The sequence below is a fragment of the Neopelma chrysocephalum genome, unplaced genomic scaffold (genome assembly GCF_003984885.1).
Source record: "Neopelma chrysocephalum unplaced genomic scaffold, ASM398488v2 Primary Assembly neopelma1_91, whole genome shotgun sequence".
Taxonomy (NCBI): domain Eukaryota; kingdom Metazoa; phylum Chordata; class Aves; order Passeriformes; family Pipridae; genus Neopelma; species Neopelma chrysocephalum.
The window spans coordinates 1,610,604-1,632,428 of NW_020897753.1; the positions used below are offsets into that span (position 1 = coordinate 1,610,604).

Sequence of the window (21,825 nt, forward strand, 5' to 3'; positions counted from 1 at the left end):
GAGGGCAGTTGTGAGTGTACAAGGATCTGTTGGTGGATACCTGACCAGGTGTTGTTTTGTAGAATCATGGACTAGTTTGTGTTGAAGGGGACCTTAAAGACCACCTTGTTCCAACCCCCCCTGTCATGGGCAGGGACTGCTTGCACTAGACCAGAGCCCCATCCAGTTTGCCCTTGAACACTTCCAGGATTGGACCATCCACAGCTTCTCTGGGCAACCTGTGCCAGTGAATTACATTTATAATGTAATTATAAATCTTGCTTCAACCTCACATGTGTCATTAGGCCTGAGATAACACACAAGTGCAGCATTGTGTGTCTGGCCTGTGTCCTTCTGAGTCCACGCTCCAAATGCCCAGAGGAATTTCACATGCAAACCTTGTATCCTGAACAGATTGTTTGAGCTACGCTGTGTGAGATGGATATTATGATACAGTTGATCTCTTTGTAGAAATATGTATTATCTCTCAAAATCAGTCTGGTCCTGTAAGGTTTGGGGAATAATAGGTAACCTAATGCATCACAGATGAAGCAGCTGCATATGGAGAAGAGTTATGTCATTGTTCCCGTGAACCAGAGGGTAGAGGAAGAAGAGGTCTATCTCCAGACAGATCAGTATTTACCTCTGAAGCCTTTGTGAACAGATGCCTTTCAGAGGCTTCAGTGCTGTAGCATGTGGTGTCTGAACTAACTCACCACCACCATAAGGCTGGGAAAAGGGAAAGGATGCAAGAGGCAGAGATGATTTGTGGGAATGGTAGCGTTGGGAAGCAGTCAATTGAACACAGTGTTCAAAGCTGAGGGGTTTGTCCTCAAAATTATCAGAGTGGTTGTTTGAATTGCCTTTGGAAGAGCTGTTGGGAAGCAGGACTGGATGGATGCAATAATCAAAGAGGGCTTATTGCCTCTTGAAATTTTAATTGGACTTGAAATAGGTGCAGGGATATAAATTGAATTGGAGACAGGGGCAAACTGAACTCTCTTTTTATGTCTTAAGCACTTCTCTGTGATTGGGAGTAAATGTTTGAATATGTTGAGGTAACTAACACATAAGCTACTGTCTTGCTTTTTTTCCTGTAAGTTTTATATGACAAAAGTGATGTAGTTTCGAAAGATGTAGTATTTTTAGCAAGAGATCAGTAGCAACAAAGCTTGTCAAGGCAGGCAAGGCAAAAAAGTGTTGCTTTTTTCAGTTTAACTGAAATGAGTCCTTCAAAATATGTTAAATGTAAAGAAGAATGTAAAAAGCACATCCTTTTTAAGGGACCCAAGTTTTTTCCTTCATTCTAACCTCCCTTGGAGGTACATCAGAAATTCTTATTAATAATTCAACAAGTAGCTTTATAATAAAGTTACCTGCTATTTCCCACTATTTAGAAGTAAAGGATTCATGCATTTGGCATAATGTACATCTTTAACCATTTTTTTCTTATCTGTAAAATTGTAGAAAAGCTGAATGAGTTGTTCTTCAGAGTGATTTTAGTTTATTTTGCCTATATTAAAAACTTAGAGAATAGTAAGTGTTTTCCCACCTTTCCTTAGAGAAGATACTTTAGAGACAGTTTGTCTGGATGTTGCATTTGTCTTTTGTTATCTTTGAAACTTACCCAAATTTACTAGAGTTTCAACCTTTTGGAAGATTTCCATTGCATATTCTTAGTAGGTAAATCATCTAAGGATATTCTGTCTGCAACAGGAATGTGCTCCATTGATCCCTCTAGGATCAATGCTTTAGGAATTGGACAGGACTTTGTTTGCAGGTGTTCTTCCTGGCAGCAGGTCAGTAAGTTAAAAATTTCCCCTGCTAGTATGAAGACAAGATGCAGCAGCTGATAGGAGTACAAAAAGCTGAAAGTTATGCAACTTTAATTTAATACTGCAGTGCATTCTGTTAGACTGGCCATTTTATGTCTTTTCAGAATTATACATTAAATTTTTATTTTAATATGTAACTAACTGCACCAGTATCTTGCCAGACAAATATTTTTATTGTACTCTATTTTGTTTTTTAAAATCGCTGGCTTGCAAGTCTTTAGTCAGCTCTTTCTAGAGATGTTGGAAATGACATAAAATACAGGTTTCACCGTGTTTCCATTAGGCATAACTAGAAGTTATTCAGGAAATAAAGCAGCAATAGTAGTTCTTGTTAGCTGACACTTAAGGTATTACTATTGAACTGAAAATAACAATATCAAAGCTGAAGCAACAGGACCATGTTCACACTCTGCTGTATAGATAATACAATACAGATAACCTGTAACTTGTATCTGTAGCTTCTGAAAAGAGAAGACTCATACTTTGACAGTGGAGTAAACGAGATTAATTTTTCCATTCTTGGCTGTGAGTAATGCAAGTTTCCATTTTACACTCCTTTAAACCAAGTTCCAACACTTTGTGTGGAGGTACTGTGTGTTTCACTAGCTAGACGGGGCTCCAGCAGCTTGTCAGAGCTCCATAAGCTCCCTGCTTATGGCTCACAGAAAGCAGCTACATTTTCATTTCTCCTTCCATTCAACAGGAGCCTCTTTCATGTCTGCAAATTGGAAACGCGTGTTTTTCAGTGTGCTGCATGTATGTGTGTGTGCCCTCTGGCACACCTGCTTCTAATTTCCTGACTTGAAAGCATCTCCCATCAAAAGGAGCAGAAAAACAATTTCTCTCTGACACGCTGCTCGGAGGCCCTTGCTCTGCACAAGGCCTTCCTTCCCTTTGCCATCTTGGTCCCATTGGAGGGACGTTATAGGATGCAGAGCACACATTGTATGGGATGTTCGGCTTGTACTGTGCTGGGTTCTTTCTCCTCTTGTTGTGGTTATTTCAAGCATTAGAAATCTACTTGAGAAGTCACTATGCTGAGGGGAAAGCAGTGATTTAATCCTTAGTTTCTTGAATGAAGCTCAAATAAAAGACCGAAGTCTACGGCAAGTTAAGGTTTGGATAAACTACGAGCTATTAGTTACTGTTTGGTACAGAAAGATTGAAATGTAAACATTATAACTCAGGTTTTTTGACCTTATCTTTAGATTAGTATGCATTTTAAAATAGTATCAAATACCTGAAAATTGGAGATGTTAACAATCTTTAAAAAATTAAAACCTCACAAAAAAACCCCCCTAGTAACTTGGTTGTTGTGGAAACTGTGTGAAGGCGAACTAGCAAATTACTACAGAATAGAACTATTAGCCATTAAAAAATTGCTTAGGAAGAAAAAAATACAAAATTTTAAGTTTTAGCTTAAATGTCTTGTCTGTTTTCTCAGTTCAGCACTGACATTTTCACAACCAGCTGCAGCACATACCCGTCCGGTGCTACGCTGTTGAATTAACATTGGCTTCATTTACCACCAAGCTCAACAGAACAAAACTTTCAGAAAGACTTAAAGCTGAAAACCCATTATATGCATTTAGATAAACACTAATTGAAATGCATGGAATGGGCCTGACCCCACAGCACAGTGGCTGGTGGTTCACATGCTCACAAAACTTGCCTTTGCTAAGCTTTGTTCGTTACTGATGTGATCAGGTTTATGCAGAAAACAAAAAAATTTTGGCTGAACTATTAACTTGAGAGGACTATTGATAACATCTGTAGCTGTTAAGTTATAATAGAATAACAGAAGAAAAAGAGACTGAATCTTGTGGGGATCTCGTAGGAATCCATGAGGAGTATTTGAGAAGGAAAAATGGTATTACTATAAAAAATTACACATTTCAATACTCACAGAAGGGGGAAGTCCTAATTCACTGTTGGTCAGCTTGGCACTTAGAAAGAAACACTGCATTAAAAGCTGTACCGTGGCATGATCCAAGAAGATAAGTGTCTCTGAAAATTAGTTCTGATGTTTCTGTATGATCTCCAGGGGTTTTCTGTCTGATCTTCAAGTAGTTTTCAGGAAGGGGTAGGAGCTTCTGGTTGAAGACAGGTTGTTTGGGATCTTTTTGATGAGTTTTGTTTGTTTGTAAAATTCTGGTTCACACCAAGTGTGTTGGTTTGAGTGCAAAATAAATGTGTTGTGATTGTCAAGCCTTGTCATTCTTTCCTTCCCTTGCCATATACCTCCAGAGCTTTAGGAGTCTGTTTAATTCTTTCCCTTTCACCTAGGAGGCTAGAAACTTGCATCAAAATACTTGTCTTTGCATGTATGTGTGTATGTATTTATTTTTCATAGAATCATAGAATGGTTTGGGTTGTGAGGGACCTGAAAGCTTGTCTAGTTCCAACCCCCCTGCGGTGGGAAGGGACGCTTCCCATTAGATCAGGTTGGTCAACAACCCATCCAGCCTGGCCTTGAACACTTCCAGGGATGGGGCATCCACAGCTTCTCTGGGCAACCTGTGCCACTGTCTCACCACAGCAAAGAATTTCGTCCTATTACTAATGTATATCTACTCTCCTTCAGTTTAAAGCCGTTCCCACCTTGTCCTGTTATTGCACCACTCATCACTGGAGTCTGCTTGGACATCAAGCCATGGACTGCAACATCCAGCCAATTCCTTGTCCATCCATCAAATCCATGTCTCTCCAATGTAGAGATGAGGATGTTGTATGGGATGCCTTCAAATACTTTGCACAAGTCCAAGCAGATGGCACCAGTTGCTCCTCCCTAACCCACCACCACTGTAACCCCATTGTAGAAGGCCACCAAATATGTGAGGCATGATTTATCAAAATAAACTATATAGACTATACATTTCCTGTAGAAACATTGCCCCCTTTGCCAGTAGTGATCCCAGAGGAGGGCAATTAATTTTACTTAGTCCTGTAAACATGGACAGCAGCAGTTCCAACAGTAGTATTTTTGTCATCGGAGGGGTTATGAATAGGAAACATGGTGTTTGCAAAATATGACTGTGTTAGGAAAATAATTTGTTTGCTATATGAAACAGTTATTTCAGTGAGAAGCACTAATTTAACCCAGTAAATTTTTCCAGCTAGTCATCTCCATTTGAGTCACTCATGTGTGAAGTCTTAGGGAAGCGCTGGGTCTGTCATTGCAAAATATTTGTCTCTGAAATATAATGAGCTTCAGGTTACCAAAGAAGTCATCCTCGTAACTGGGAGAGGATAGTAAAATTATTTAAACTCTGTTTACAGGAAAGTTACTAAAACAAATATATTTGAGTCTTTAATGTAGAATTGAAAAATTCTTATTGGGAGTCCCTGTTGTTTTGGGTTTAGTATTATTCAGTGAAAAAACCGCCAAGTATATAAACACATGCAGTTAAATGTAGTATAATGTGAGGTAGTCAAGCAAATGAACCAGATTTACATTTTCATCAGCTTGTGTGCATGATTTGGAAATGTGTTTAAGTAGCTTTCACCGCAGTTGGTGCTCTTGGGTCGTGTTAATGCAACTTTTTCGGAAGTTGGCTAATGTGGTGGTTAGATTACAAGTGACTAGAACTATAAATTTGAACCCACAGCTTTATATTGTAAGATAGAAATCAGTTTTGATTCCTGTACTAATGTGTACGTTCATTTTATGTCTAGTCCTAGTATTATCTCCAGTGTTTAAGGCTATAGAGACAGATAGATCTGCTAAACCTGCAAGACAGTTTGGTTCTGACTTGAGATAATAGAAAGGGTAATTCCATTGGAATAATTAAGGTAATTCTTTTTCTCAGCCTTTATCTGGTCAAAGTATGTAAAACACTGCTTTGTTGGTTTTGGTTTGTTTTTTTTTGTTCAAAAATAGATGTTCCTACATCAAAAACTGCAGTAACAAATTTTTCTTTTCCAAAAGGGGGAATTACTTTCCTTAGTTATCTGTCCCTGCAGATTGCCAGCATGTGATGTGTTGAAAGATTTTTGCATACACTGCCAACAGCAGTCTGTAAGTTTGCTGCCTTATAGGTTGACATAAGTATGACATAAAGAAATGGCTTTGTCTGTGGGGATGTAGAGATGTGTGATGTGTTAGTAGAACTGCAAAGCTGCTTTCTTTGTGGTTGATCCTGGATCACATCAGTGGGCTGCAGCTGTTCTTAACCCAGATTAAGTTTTCTCTCTCTGAATGTTTTTTTGGAGCAGACTTGATGTTATGGGAACTCTTCAATAAAGTCATTCTCTTGGGGAATAAATAACATTCTACGTCATGCTAAAAAATGGCTATTGTCTTTTTGATGCCAGTTTAGGAAATACTTTAAAATTGTGAAGTAGTAACATCTGGTTTTATTACTTGATGCATAGGACATGCATAGGCACACTCTCATTTCTGTGTCTCATTTGTTTGATTCCCATTCTCAGTCCTGTGCTTCTTGCCTCATATAGGGTATAAATGTTATATATAAAGGTATTAACAGGTCCTTTTCAAGAAAAAAATCAACTTGCTCAGTTTTTGCTGGAGCATACACTTATTTAGTTTTATTCTTCACAGTAAAACTTTGTAGAGATTAAAATTTCTTAGTTTAAAAAAAGTGATATCCAGGTTGTGATCTATGGGTAAATGCATCTTGTGGCTTCCCCCCCCAATGTTCTTTGTCTGGAATAAGTAGTAGATAATTCTCAGTTTTATTGTGGACAGAAGCTTTTGAGTGTGGGTGTCATGAGGCAGTGAATGAACAGGCTGTAAGCAGCTGCTGAGGATGCTCTGTTGCAGGAGCCTCTTGAAGATTATCTCCCCACCAGGACCCTTCTCTTGTCTCTTGACGCTCTCAATGAAAACACTTTTCCCCTTGTGCTCTCAAGAACTGCCTCCCTTGGCTGTGTAATTGTTGTAGTATTTCAGCTCTTTCCTTTTCCTCTATTTGTAACTGCTTTTACTCAATCTGTTTGCTATACAGAGGATTTTTTTGTCTTTCTGTTGTGCCAAGCTTATGTAGATTCAGTGCCAAAGTGCCCCACTTCAAACAATTCAGTTGAGCTGCATTGTATTAATCAGGAGACACTGCCCATTAACAGGAGAACATAACTGAAGACTAAGGTATTATTTTGATGATTGAACGTAGCAAGATTTTGGGACAGATGCACACAATTTTTCTTCAGTCTGATCCCTGATCTAATGGATCCATAATGCTCCTGAGGGTTTTTTGTTGTTTTTTTTCTTAATCTTGGAAATTAGGAGTGAGTGGGGTAATTTCTTTGTTTTCCTTCTGTATTAGCAATTTTTGAAGAACAGTGTTTGTAAACTTACTGTGCATTTAAGGGGGAGGGTATAATTGTGTGACAAGTAAACAGAAAGAGAGGTTTTTCTGAGTAGCTTGCCATGTTAATTAAGGTTTAAAAGCGGTGAAAAGAACAAGAAACCAATCTGTGAGTAGCTCCAAGACACAGCACTAGACCTGCCAATGTGGTTTTGTGCCATGTTGTGCCCAGACCAGTCAGTGCTCTAAACTCAGCGTATTGGGAAGCACAGGGATGAGACACTCGGCAGGCTGCGCTGGGGCCACTCTGGGTTGGGTTTAGTTATTACGTTTTTCTTTATGCCACATCTAGGCTGGCTTCAGTCAGTGTCTCAGAGTTCTCTCTGTTCTGGGCTTGTTAGTGCTTCCAGTAAAGTGAGTGTTATCCATGGAGACTGAGCTGCCTTTGTCTGAAACCAGCCTAGGCCTGATGTCCTACCGGCTCCAGCTCCCTGCCATGTGGAAGCAACTAGATTGTTTCCAGCCATAAATTGTTTCTGGAAGCTGACTAGGTGTATTTATGTAATTCTGTACCTGAGCTAATAAGTCCAACTGGATTATACTGATTTTTTTTTTAAGGAGCCAGCACAGTGCTTGCATCACCTCGTCATGTTTAATGAGAAATATGCTAGAATATTTATATATAATTGGGAATTGACTGTATTTGACTTCTCTGTGTATTCTGGTGTCTAATGCAGTTTTAGGCCCTGATATACTCTGAAGTTACAAGTCTGATCAAACTGTAGTCACCCAAATTAGATAATTTGAAATCATTGTTACATTATAGCTGTACATTAGTTGTGTTTCTTCTTCTTTCCTAACTGGATAACACCGTTTAACTGGCTCTTGCTTAGCCCTTTTCCAGCTGCTTTGTCTGCTTCCTTGCCATTGAGGAAAAATGTCAACAAACTGGAGGCATAATTAGTATAATGACCTTTGTCTATATGCAGAAGGTATCACCAGAGAGTTTTCCTGTCCAAAAAAAATGTTGATCCAATAAACATGCACGGTGCCATTTGGCCTCATCGTGTCCCAAAGCACAGCACAGGAATGGAAAAGAGTGTAGGAGAAAAAATAGCAGGTGTGAAAGTGTTCCTACAGAATAAGAGTAGCAGTAATGACCTGCTTGTCTTCATCCTCAGTAGGTTTCAGGTGATACAGAAAGCACTGAGGCAATGAGTGGTTGTTTGCAGAAGCTTTTTAGTTTCTTAAAACTCTAAAAATTACAGGAATTTATATTAGTAGTGCAGTGAGCAGCCACTCTGGCAGAAAAAGCATGGGTGAATTCATGTATTCCTTTGTTGACAAAAGGCTAAATCAGGTGGACTGAGTAGAAGATTCTGTCATGCAGAGGGAGTTAGTGTGGCATTCACTGAAGATGTTCTTGGTTTGAAGACTTGCATGCAGGGGTCATTGCTGAGAGAATGATGAGTAAGTGGATTCTGTCTGGATAAAGGTGACAAGTCAGAGACAGTCTCGCTGTACCCTTTTTAGTTTATGAATTTGTGCAGTAGAAATTTCAGGAGAGTTGTGAGAAAAATGGTGGAATTTTCATATGACTCAGTGCCACTCTTTTTTAAAAAATAAAAAAATATGGCAGAAGCTTGTAATATTCATTGCTATGAAGAAAACGTCCTTTTTTTTTGTAATCACGGCCAGATTAATGTAATGATGTAAATTAATGACGGAGTTTCTTCATAGTGACACCTATATTTTGACTATTCCCAATCTTAATGTGTTTTTAGGTTGTGGAGAGCACCTTGTCAGAACCATACTGGCCAGAGAATGTTCATGTGCTTTGCAAACAGAAGATGCCCACCAAGCTCTCCTAGAGACTATGCAAAACAAGTTTATTGGTAAGTATATGGTCCTCATTGCCTGAAAGTTGCCCAACATTGTTTAAAATGCAAGTAACATTATTAAACAAAATTAAGACTTTTTTTTTTTATGATTTCTGTTGAAGTCTTGTGTTGCAGTTGGCTTGGGATTTAGTGTTGTGTTACATCTGAAAAATGTTAAACTACAGAAGAATATTTTAGGAAATCTAAAGGAAAACCCTTGGAAATATCTCAATTGTTATGTGAGTCATAGAATACCCGGAGAGGTTTGAAGAAAGAATTTCCTGCCTGAATCATGGGGCTGTGGTGTACAATTGCATATTTTAGAATTGGTGGTTTTAGGAGCATTAGTAAAAATTATTCATCATGTTAACCCTTTTAAAAATAGCAGACCTCAAAACCATCTCATGTTCTAATTAAGTGCTTTAAACAGACAGATTCTGATTTGCTATCTACATGATGAGATTGATTTCTTGCAAATTAATTCTTTCATTCAAAACCCAGTTTTTTCCTTGATTAGAGAGAATTGCACAATCTGTGTTTAATTTCTTGTGAATATATATTTTTTTTTCTTTCTTCAAGTCATAAGCCAAATACAAATTCATCACTTTCATGTGTCATTTGTCATGTGCCATTTTCAAATATCCATACAAGCTTGAACTTTTGAAAACAGCCTAGATTCCAACGAGGCTTCTGGCATATGTGTTGATTTGCACTGTCTTTATAGCCCTTCAAATTTTTGAAGCTTTAGAGTCTGCAGACAGTTTTCACCTTCAAAATTTCTTGTGGACAACACAGTACTTCTTGTACACTGTGTTACCAAAGCTTATTTTTATGGTATTTTAGAGTTGAAAGAGGGACATGTGCACACCTTTTGGGGTCCCAGGGACTGATGCTCTTGGTCTTGGCAAGCAATGCATTGCAGTTTCTTTATTTGTGTTTATAATGTTGAATCCATGTTAAACTGTGCTTCTGACAATATTACATTTGACTGTTTGAGGGAAATCACCCTCACATTGGAAGGCTACACTTTATATTTTATATTATATTGTATATATATGTCTGTATATACATATAGTGTATATATATATTATACTGTATTTATATATCCATTTCTAGGTGCTGTAAGAATGCAGAACAACCTTAGTGTGTGTTGCCCACAAAGATCCTAACCCAAGCAGCAAAAATTTAACTTTTTGTATTTAATCACTCATTTCAGTGCATAGTGGCACAAAATTAGGAATTTGTCTACCCAAGAGAAGCCTTTAGGAGGGAAGCTTGTGATAACTTTGCTACTTTTTATAGGTATTCTATGGAATTGGCCTAACTTCAGGTGAGTCAGATCTTTAGTCCACACTCTCAAAATTTATTGTGCTGTTTGTGGTAAGAGTACTTAAAAGCAAGCACTAACTGTACATATCTTTATAAAATTTCATATTAGTACATACACACAAAAAATGGAAAGCAACTGATGAAGTAATTCATAGAAACTGGCTGATAAAAGACCAAAAAAAATCAAACTTTTTAGTTGAGGTGGCTTCTTTAAGTTGGTTTTCTCTGTTCTTTTTGGTAACAGTGAGCAAAAATGCAATTCTTCTTTTGCTGTTTAATGCAAACATGTTTTGCCACCAGTTTGCATAGCAGGTGTTTTCATTTTAAATGTTATCTGGCTACTATGTGATATATACATTGTATTCTTTACTGGAAATGTAAAAATATTTCTGTTGGAGATAAGAACATATTAAATGTTGCTGAAGTTTTTGTTATACCTGAAGCTATCAGTTGCAAAGAAAGAGGAGCTGCACAGACAGATACCAGGCTAACAGTGTGATGTCTTATTGCCTTGGGAAAACAGACTTATCCAAACAAAAGAAGGGAAAGTGAAAAGAATGAGAGACAGGATCAAATTAGTGCTTTTCATGATAAGAAAATTTGAAAAAGCTGCTTTGTAATTCCTTTTTCAAGTTTCATGTTTTAATTAGGGACAGACCTGGCTTGTATTTTCAGAAACTTATCGCTGCAAGCTTTGGTTGCCTGACAGCAGGAATGTGTAGTATCTGCTCAGTTGTACTTTGGGGCAGTGCTGATGTGGGGAAAAAGAAAGATGTAGCCAGGTGAAGTGCTTGGATGCTGTGTTTTGATTAGAAAGCATAAAATCTACTTTGCCCTCCACTGTCCTGTGAATGAAAAGTGATGGAGGAAGACTTCAAAATCCAGATATATCTTACTGTTTACATGTGACATAGTACTGAGTTTGTAGCCAGTAGTGTAATTTTGGGGGATCTTGGCAATTCTGAAGATTCATAGGCAAACTCAAGAAGTGTGGGTTAGTGAGGTGGATTGAGAGCTGGCTGAGTGGCACATCCCAGAGGGTTGTGATCAGTGGCACAGAGTCCAGTTGGAGGCCTGTCAGTAGTGGTGTCCCCTAGGGTTCTATACTGGGCCCAGTACTGTTTAAATTGTTCTTTAATGACATGGATGAGGGGGTAGATGCCTCCTCAGCAAGTTCACTGATGATACAAAGATGGGAGGAGTGGCTGATAGCCCAGAGGGCTGTGCTGCCCTTCAGAACGACCTTGCAGGTTGCAGGGGTGGGCAGAGAAGAACTGTCTGAAATGCAGCAAAGGCAAATGCAGGGTCCTGCACTTGGGGAGGAATAACCCCGGGCACCAGGACAGGCTGGGGGTGACCTGCTGGAAAGCAGCTCTGCAGAGAAGGACCTGGGGGTCCTGGTGGACAACAAGCTGTCCATGAGCCAGCAGTGTGTCCTGGGGGCTAAGAAGGCCAGTGGTGTCCTTGGGGAGCATTAGGAAGAGCATTGCCAGTAGGTCGACAGAGGTGATCCTGCCCCTCTGCTCAGCCCTAGTGAGGCACATCTGAAGTGCTGTGTCCAGTTCTGGGCACCTCAGTACAGGAGAGACAGGGAGCTCCTGAAACAGGTCCAGTGGAGGGCAAGGAGGATGACTGGGAGGCTGGAGCATCTCCCTTAGGAAGAAAGGCTGAGGGAGCTGAGGCTGTTCAGCCTTGAGAAGAGACGACTGAGAGGGGATCTCATCAATGTGTATAAATATCTAAAGGGGGTGTGCCAAGAGAATGGAACCAGGCTCTGCTCGGTGGTGTCAACCACTAGAACAGGAGGCAGTGGGCAGGAACTGATGCTCAGGAAGTTTCACCTGAACACGAGGAAGAACTTCTTTACTGTGTGAGTGACTGCACACTGGAATAGATTGCCCAGGAGATTGTGGAATTTTCCCTTGCTGGAGATATTCCAGAATTGTCTGGAGGCAATCCTGTGCCAGGTGCTCTAAGATAACCTTGCTTGAGCAGGGAGGTGGGACCAGATGACCCACTATGGTCCCTTCCAACCTGACCCATTCTGTGATTCTGTGAATGCAAAGTTATGTCTGGCAAATACAGTGAGAGGGTTGAAAATGTGCATTGTGCTTCAAACAATAGGCTTATACTGAACAGGATTTTTTTCCTGTGAATTTTCATAGACAAAGTGCTGGTTGATAGCTCAGGATGTTTGGTGTGATGCAGGATTTCTTAATGTTGTGGAACAATAGGATCAAGTGGGCTAATAGACTCCTTGCTGGTTGCATGGATTCTTCTCTTGCCTTCCTTAAAGCCCTGTTTTGTGATCCTGTCAAACTTTCACCAGAATTATAATGGACCAAGGCTGAAAAAAAACTCAGCCTATAACAAAGCTGAGCTAGAATGTTTTGATAGAAATCAAAATGTGCCTTACTTGTGTCGGAGGGATGAACAGCTGATTTTGGCAGTTGCCACCAGATTGGTGCTTCCTGTTTACAGAACTCTCCGAGTCTCTGCGGAGCCCTGGGAATCCTTCCAGCTCGAGAATGCCTGGCTTAAACAGTGAGTGCTGCTTAAACAGCAGGTGATGAGCAAACTCATGTCAGATGTGCTTCTCTCATCCTTTCTCAGAGCCAGCTTACTATGGATAATGCACAACTGATGGTTGAATTGGAGGTGAGAGAAATTAAATTTAGATTTTTTGTAAAGCGAACAGGCTCCATATCTTTAGTCAAAGAGCACGAAAGGCTTGGTTCTCAGTTGAAGAATGGTGTTCTGTAAACACAAATACCTTCCAAACAGAAGAACAGAGGATTTGGTTACTCATCATTCCTTTCAAATGCAGCCAAGTTTGTGGAATGTAGACTTAGAGTAAATGTTTGTGTCATCTCACTGGCGGGAAATCTGGGCTTTTAACAATGGCAATGTTACCAATTGTGCTTTAAAGCTTCTTATAAGGTATTAGAAAATAATGAGCTGAAAGAAATAGTTGGAACCTGATATTGTTCTTTCCTTAATGGAAATATGCTTCTCTATTCTTGTATTTTTAAATTGTGTTTCAGTTGACAAACGAGCAAAGTCTGCAGAAAGGTAATAGCAGAAGGATAATGCTGAAACTTTCTTTTTAGAAATTTAGTGTCAAATTCCTCTCTTCTGAGCAGGAGTTTGGACAGTTAGGAATCATAGAATACGAATTTCCTGATTATTAGTTATGCTTGTTGGGGAGGAAAAAGCCTCAGACTTTAACAGTTACAAGACTGCCAGTGACTGGCATTGCACAGTGTTATTGATACTTTATGTTTTGGTGCTGCATCACTCTAAGCCTAGTAGTATCCTTTGTGGTTTTGTAACAGAGGAAGCAAGTTATGGAAGGGTTTTTATGCTTCTCCATGACACAGAGAAGATTTGAGAAGAGAATGAGGTAATCCTGAAGTTTCATATAACCTATTTTATTTCACAAGTTTGTATTTGATGGTAGACAGAATCTACCATCTTCATTATCTTTACAATCTTCATTATCTGTGCAATCAAACCATCTGGAAACTTAACACAACATTGTGATGTTACACAAGGGTTTGTCCAGGTCCTGCCTGTGCTTCTCTGTGTCAGGAGCATTTAGGGTTTTATTGGTCAGTGGTATCCTCTAGTATTTAATTTATTTAATTATTTAACCCTGTAAAGTTTTAAAGTGCAGGTGCTTTCCCTTGCAGCTTCTTTAAAAATTCTAAATAGATGTTTTAACTTACTGTGAAATATATAGACCTCTGCTTTCAGACAGCTTGTGCTTAAACATTTAGCAAATAATGGTGCATGAAATTAAAAGCAGGCTTCGTTTAGTGCTCCTTATATTCCTCTAATGTTTATTTCAGTTGTTACCTTGGAGTCTAGTGGGATAGAAAGCAGAAGCAGTGGCAAACAGCTTCACTTTCAGCACATTTTGTACACAAAGTCTACAAAGTATAGGTGATCTACAGATTGTTGTCCTGATAAAGTCTAAATTTCCCTCATGCTGCAGCACAAGGAGGTTTAGAACTGTTTAGCTGTTAAAATTGGGGGATGCTGAAGCACTTAATTGGTTATACCACCCCACAGTCAGTGTTGAGACCAAAGTCTTAAGCCTTTGAAAGCTAATGTAAACAATGGAGCTGGTAATGGTTTCTCTGCTGTGGAAGAGTATGAATGGAAAACATCTGATGAGCAGCTGGTTCGTCCTTCAGCTGGGTCAGTGTAAATAAAACACTTCTCCTACAGCTTGATGTCAAATCTGTGCTAGAGTGGATCAGTGCAGTAGCTCCAAATGGGGAAAAAAGGCACAGGGTCTGAAGGGAACCACTCACATGGATCACCTGCTCTGGAGGAAGCAATGGGAGAGAGGTGTAATGGAGATGTCAAAGAAAAAGTGGTTTTCACTTGTAGCTGTAGTTCCTCCAGAGCAAGGGTGAACGTTGAACCCATTGCCTTAACACTCCTAAAATCTGTAAGTTCTATCCCTGGTCAGCAGCTGAACCTGGGTCGTGGTGTTCAGTTCTGGTTGCTCTTGCAGAACTTGATGGGATCAGTGAACGTGGAGTTGCTCTGAAGACTGTTTGCTTCTTTTTAAGAGACCATTACTGAATATTAATGAAGTACAAAATATATAACCAAAAACTTTTTAATGCTTTCTATATGTCAGGTAGCAATAACAGAATAGTTGAGATTTGAAGGAGGGAAATGTGTCCTGTAAAATATAATTTTGTGACTGGGGAAGGTGAGGATTAAGCCAAAACTAGTGAAATATGGATTTTGTTTGGTTTTTCCTACCCCCTTCCTCTGGTATGGCCAGTCAGTGCTAGCATTATTAGTTAATGCTGCAGTTGAAGTTCTACTTTGGATTTTTCATGCCACATTCCTCAGTGGTATGCCAGTGTAACTGGGAAAGGAACAATGGCTTTCATGAGAGTTAAAAGGGTATTAAAAGCCCCAGGTTTCTGTAGCATTGCCATTAACAAGCTATTAGATCAAAGATTTGGCTAGCAATTCTATTTTATTGCAGTGGAAAACAATATTTTTGGCTAGCAGGCATATTTTGATTTTTATTTTACTGATTTTTTAATTTATACAGCAAGATCTATCATTCTGAAGAGTACAGGGAGAACAAAAATGGTGTAGGAGTGTGGGAGCCAGATCACTTTTTCCTTCTAATGAGAAACTATTCTGCCTTTAATATACATGGCAGTATTTCAGTCGCACCTTTTCTCTTCCTCTAGAAATATTAATTAAATATAATGTATATAAAAAAATGTCATTACCTATATTGTTATTTTTTACAGAAGTCTGCACTATTATTTCTTTTTCTCAATGGGTTGACTGTAGCAAAATGAGTTTTAGACCTAAATTAATGAAATGTGTTCTTAACCTTTGAATTCACAGTGTTTTGAGAGCACTCAGATTAATTCCTATGTACAGTGGATAGATTCTGTGTAGAAATAAAGTATAATACTGCTTTTGTATTGTTATTTTTACAGATTTAATGATGGATGCATTGCATTCAGCTGTCTGGAATTTTGCTTACCATAGACCTCCTAATATGCACTGTATTGTTGTGTTAACATACACTCGTCAGCATAATTGTAATCCTCAGTAATAAGTTTGCATATCCAGAAAGATCTTTGTTTTAAAAAGTTAATATATTTGAACCTCTCTTTTAACATTTTTGAAAAATGGCTTTAATTGGAAAATAAAATACTTTCTCTGTTTTAAAGAATGTGCTGTTCAGTGTATATTTAATTTGGCTTAGAGGCTGATTTTTAAGAGAGGAGAAACAGTCTGAATTTACTATAATGTAGAATACTGGATTTTACTGACACTGTTCTGAGATTCATTCCCCACAACTTCACCAGCAAATTGGAGACAACACACTCTATTATTGCTGATTTTGCACTGAGATGGTAGAGCTGATATGTTCTTTTTTCAGACTTTTCCCACCTTTCCAGAATAATGTTCATTCTGCAGGTGATGATAAAATGGTGTAGAAGACCCTAAGGACAGCACTGCTGTGTTTTTGTCTGTAGGAGAGATAATGCATCCCATCATCTCTGCTTTGTTTGCATAACACAAACTATTAAGAAATCTGGTTCAGTATTCCATTTGAATGACCCACTACAAGTCACTTTAAATCATTTTACCCATCTCCATCTCACCCCAGTATTACTGGTAAGGTCAGTTCTTACTGAGTTGGTGCAGCATGACCTGGTTTCATGTGTCATAACCAACATTTGCCCTTACTCCAAGGGCCCAACTTGTGTCATTCCTAAAGAAGTCAGTGTCTTACTCATCTGGTGTGTTTTATGAGTGCTGAAGTTAAAACTTTTGTCCCACTTTTAACATGTGCAGTGCTATTAAATTAATCCTCTTCTGGAGTTTTCTAGTTGAAATCACAGTAGAGTGACAGTGTACTTCAGCTGAATTAATACAGCCAATTTTTCTAGCTTTTGAGTGTTTAGCATGGATTTCAAAGCCTTTGATTTTTTTGGACTGATAATAAAGCTTCCATGGTGCATAATCATTGAAGGAAATCTTGGTTCAGAAAAAACTGTGTACATATTTAGGGCAATACAGTGCCCACCATGTTTAATGTCAATAAATAAATGCTATTTATGCTGACAGAACTAGGGTTCTCATGACAATAGTTGTGCACATGGAGGTGGAGCATCTCTTTGGATGAACCTGTAAGCTCAAGACTTTGTCTAATGTGGTTGAAGCTCCAGTTTTAAATTATTTATTTAAACCCTCTTTTAAAATAAGTTTCACAAAACACATGCTTTGAGTGATTGCTGGTTTTTTTATTCTATGTTTCACTGAAGGTGAATGTTTTGTTCTTGCACCAAAATCCCTGTAAAAATGAAAGAATTCTGATGACAATGTAGTGCTACATATTTTCCTGCAGACTCTCTGAATGGAAAGAAATATACTGCCAAGTCTTCTTTTAAGGTTTAAAAAGAGCATGTGCAAGTTATTCAGATTAGTGAAAATTTGTGATGATGGCACATAGTTGATAAAATACTGGAAAAATATGTGATGGGCTTATTTACAAGCTTTTCTTTCATTTATTCTTTTCAGAGGGTGGGAGAAAGAAAACCCCTAAAAAAAAAAGTGATTAACCAAATGCAAGTATTTCTAGAACAAGACTTCAGTGGCACCAAGTCTATAATCAGTAGTTGCTGTCTGGTTTTGTGCGCATTCATTCAGCTTTAGTGTTTTACTGTGGCCTTAGATATGTACTATGTTTGCTGGCTGTGTTCTGCTGAAGTAGAACATTTTTAATGATTCTAATTTAAAAGATGATTAGTATTTTTCACTACAACCTTGAAAGCATCTTTCTCAGCCTTTGAAAGTGGAGGAGAAACTGCTTATTGAAAAACAAACCGAACCTTTTTCTTTTTCTTTGCAATGACTTTTCACCACAGCAAGGCTAAGAGCCTAAATTATTTGTGCAGCACAGTGTAAAATTAGGTCTGCAGACTCAAGTTTGGGTTAAGACACTGTCTTTGAAGTACCTGAGTTTCTGAAGTAAAGATTAAAGAATGCATGTCCCCTATGAAGAAAACCACTTTTTTTTTTTTTAATATTCATTTGCTTGCAGAAATCATGTTATATCAGCCAGCACTTGGTTGGGGCAGTGAAAGTATAAGAGATATCATTAGCACCTTGGAAAGCATGGAGTGAAAGGTTTTGATTTGGGTGGTAAAACTCTTTACAAGTTCCCAGGCCTCACCCTTACATTTTAACCAGACATATTTTCCTGTTTTGTTATCTATTCCCTTATCACGGGCTGGATTCTTGGTTCACTGGGGTTTGGTCACAGTCCTGAATGAGTAATAAAGGAGGTGTGACTGGTACCTAGTAATAGTTCTTGTACAAAGCAAGTGCTGCTTTAAAGATAATATCTGTTTGTATTAGATCAAATAAGACATTACTTATAATTTTATTATTTATTTATTATTTTCCTGAAGTGTGGGCTTCTGTTGTAATGACCACCTTGTATCACTTTTGAATGTGGCTGCTCTTATGTTGAGAGAAAACGAGATAAAGATTTAGTTTTCCTTATGGCAAAGCTTGAAGTTGGTTTTTATTAGGCTGTTTTGCTATTGTTATTTGCATTAAAGGAGTAATTTTAATCATACAAATAGCTGTGGGCAAGTTAAAGGAGTCTGATGAGAAGATCTGCTCTAAAGTTCTTGTGGCCAGCAAATTACAGTGTCTGTGCACTAGGCATGGTATACTAATTTAAAAGAAAGTAATCAAAAAGAATTATATGAAATGCCTGTTGCAATTGTATGCTCAATTTTGAATCACAGTGTATTGCAAATGTGTGACAAGGATCTCAATGGGCTTAAGTGTAAGAACTTGATTAGTTTTGTTGCTCAAGACATTTTAAGTTGTTTATAAATTACACCATTGTTTCCACGTTCAAAACTATAGGAATCTTATTTCAAATTACTAACCAGAGAAAGAATACTTAGACTTGATTCAGCTAACTTGAAAAATTTTCCAGCTTCTGATAGATGTTTTGTATTGTATGTCTTAAATTAACAACAGAAAAGCCACTCTAAAAAGTAGGATATGTTTTGGCTTTCTGCTCATAATCATAAAACAGGAAGGAAGACACTACAGCAGTTTAATGGTGTCTCTGTACAAAGGGCTTTAAATTGGGGGGAAATGAATAAACTGTAAAAATGACCCAGATTTGCTTGATATTTTCCACATGTGGCCATCTTTATATTAATTACAGTACAGAAAGAACTAAATATTGAGCTAATTTTTTTTCAACTTTACACTCTGTTTTTCATTGTTACACCTTCCTTGATCCATGAAAAAATGGGTTTGCCCTCGCAAATGCAGTTTCCAATGTGTTTGTTTTATTCCATGTAGGTCTTTTACCTTTTTTTTTTTATTTTGATTGCTGGTAGATTAGTAGATTAAAATTTAAAAAATCATTCATTAGAAACAAATAATTCTCCCCACCAATTTTGCCCAGGTTCCCCTTTTCTAGCCAATGAAGATGGTGTGCTCGGAGGGGTGATAGTCCTTCGGTCTTGCAGGTGTTCAGCAGAGCCTGAATCATCCCAGGAAAAACCAACTTTACTAGGTAAGAAATCCTTTTTCATCTTTCCCTGAGCTAGGTGCTAACTCAAAGTGAAAGGTGAAGTAAAAACTGCCTGTGCAGTTTCACCAGTGTTTTAAAGCCACAGAGGAAACAAAAAGGAATTGATTTGGAAATGATAAAAATCTGGACAGCGAAATAGGGAACAAACAAGGCTAATCTTACTAAAACTGTGGAAAGGAGTGTTCTTTCTGACTTGTTATTTCTAAGCAGAGTTGTGATTCAGAGGGTTCTGCAGGATCCTTCTAAAACCATGGCATAGAAATGAGTTGCTTGTGGCAAGGTAGGATATGTTCCTCATAGGAAAAGTTGCATTTTTAGCTGGGGGTAATACATATATGACTGTTTACTGCTTCTCAGTGGTTTAGAGGCTAAAAGTGCTTTTTTAAAGGTTCCTCGTTCCTCATTTTGCAGGACAAAATGTGAAAATTTGGAGGATGCACTTAAAATTTGGAAGAGAAGTTGTTTTGTGGTTAAAAATCCTTTGTGATGCCCAGGAAAACCTGCTCGGATAATTCACAGTTTACTGTTTGCATATGCACCCACCAGGAGTGTTTGCTGCTCATTTTGGGATCAGCAGGAAACTGTACTTTGCCTCCACCAGTATCTGTCTGGTTAAAAAGGGCTTTATAACCCTTCAGCCCTGTTTCTGTCCTGGAAATGCAACCCTCATTTTCCTCAGTGCTTTAACAACAGAACAAGTGTATTCTAGAACACTGCCATGTTGTCTGTCTGGGAGAAACACCTAAAAACCCCAAAGGTTGCACATTATGAGCAGAGCTGGGTAGAAATACAACCCAGAGACAGTAAAACCTCTTTAAGGGAAGGAATTTGGGACTGAATTACTTCAGGGTGACACTTGTGCCATCTCCTTTCCTGTGGTGCTCCTCAGATGTGGGCATGTGTGTCTGGTCATGCTGTTGGGTCACATCGACCTGTCTAATATATATTTGTGTTCTGTAACCAGAATTTCAGTGTTTTTCCTTTGTATAATACTCTGCTTTATTATTATTTACCCAACTGTGACATCAATCTAGTGGAAAAGCATCCTGCAACATAAATCCTGTCCTTAAAAAAGAGTTAAGAAAATGAAAATACAAGTTTAAGTCAGAACAAACAAGATCAACTTAACCTTCAGTTTCTTACATTTGGAAGTGAGAGAATTTGTTTCAATTCATTAAATGTTCATCAGTCATGTAAGAGAATGTGTTCTATTAATGGAGGTTTGGCAATTTTTCCTCAAAAATTAATAAAGAAAATCCCCATATATGGTACATTGTAAGTAAAGACTATTTATCCATTGATTCTTCATTTTCTTTCCACTGAAATAAGATTCAGGTAAACTGTAGCACAGTATTTTTTCTGTACCACAGACATTTCCTGAGTTAATGCACAATTAAACATATGTAGTATTTGTGTTGCTTGTACTGAAAAGAAGTTGGTCAATACTAAAAAACTTATTGTATAGAATAAGGAAATCTCATGTCTTTGTTACAGGGATCATATTTTTTATTTCTTTTTTTTTTTAATATTGGAACAAATTGCAAGGAAGTGATTTATTAAATGGTTGAAAATATACTTACCTGAAGACATTTCACGTGTAATTTATAATTTTCATTGTAGTTCCACTGCTTGTAATAGCTAACAATAACCATGGCTCATGCTAGTACAGGCTACCTTCTGTGGGTAATGGAGAAGGAGAAAATCATTAAAATTGTAAAATACTATATCTAGAGTTATCAAAGGCAGACCCATTCCTCAGCTTCTCAAAACTGAATGATAAGATTAAATTTGTCTCCAAAAAATAAATGCTTTCACTGACAGTTGACCCTTCAGGGTGTCAGGGAGAGGTTGGCCCCACTGAATGCCCTTCCATTGCACTAAATATGTTTCCCTGTCTGAAAGCTTTTGACTAACCTTTGGTGATACCAGCCCTGAATCTATTACGGGGGAGCAAAGCCCAAACCTCAGTGAAGTTCATTTTTCTTTTATGATGGTATCTACATATCTGTCAGAATCTTCAAGTCTAAACTTTGATCTCCTCCTGGGGGTTAATTGCTATGCAAGGAGAAGTGGTTCAAAGCAGGAGTGTGCTCAGCACAGTGTGACCTTCCCCAGCCATCTTAAAGGAACATGAGGAATAGGAAGGAGTAAGAGTTTTAAACCCGTCTAATGATGCTTTTTGCAGTCACTCTCAAAAGAAATATGTGGAAATGTCTAATCATGGCATCCTGTGTAATTCGTGTAAGACACTCTTGTAATCCAAAGGAGGAATTTATATTTTGGTGCATTTTTTAAACCTTTTTCAGAATTCTGGGTAATGCCCTGAATTCTGATCAACTGTTCTTTCTTTTTCCCCCTTCCAAATTATGTACTTTAATGAACACAGAGAAAAATGACCAAGAAAATGG

The 21,825-nt window shown here is 38.2% G+C and overlaps 1 protein-coding gene across 4 annotated transcripts in view; it reads left to right on the top strand.

Moving 5' to 3' along the window:
• TASP1 (taspase 1) overlaps positions 1-21,825 on the top strand; it is a 76,659-nt gene that overhangs the window by 42,609 nt on the left and 12,225 nt on the right. For 3 of the 4 annotated variants that reach the window (XM_027693350.1, XM_027693351.1, XM_027693352.1), the window contains 2 exons: positions 8,866-8,976; positions 19,289-19,399. In XM_027693350.1, the coding sequence (XP_027549151.1) occupies positions 8,866-8,976; positions 19,289-19,399 (222 nt within the window). Of the gene's footprint in view, positions 1-8,865; positions 8,977-10,263; positions 10,342-19,288; positions 19,400-21,825 lie in introns of those variants that run through there. The other variant, XM_027693353.1, reaches the window with a different exon arrangement.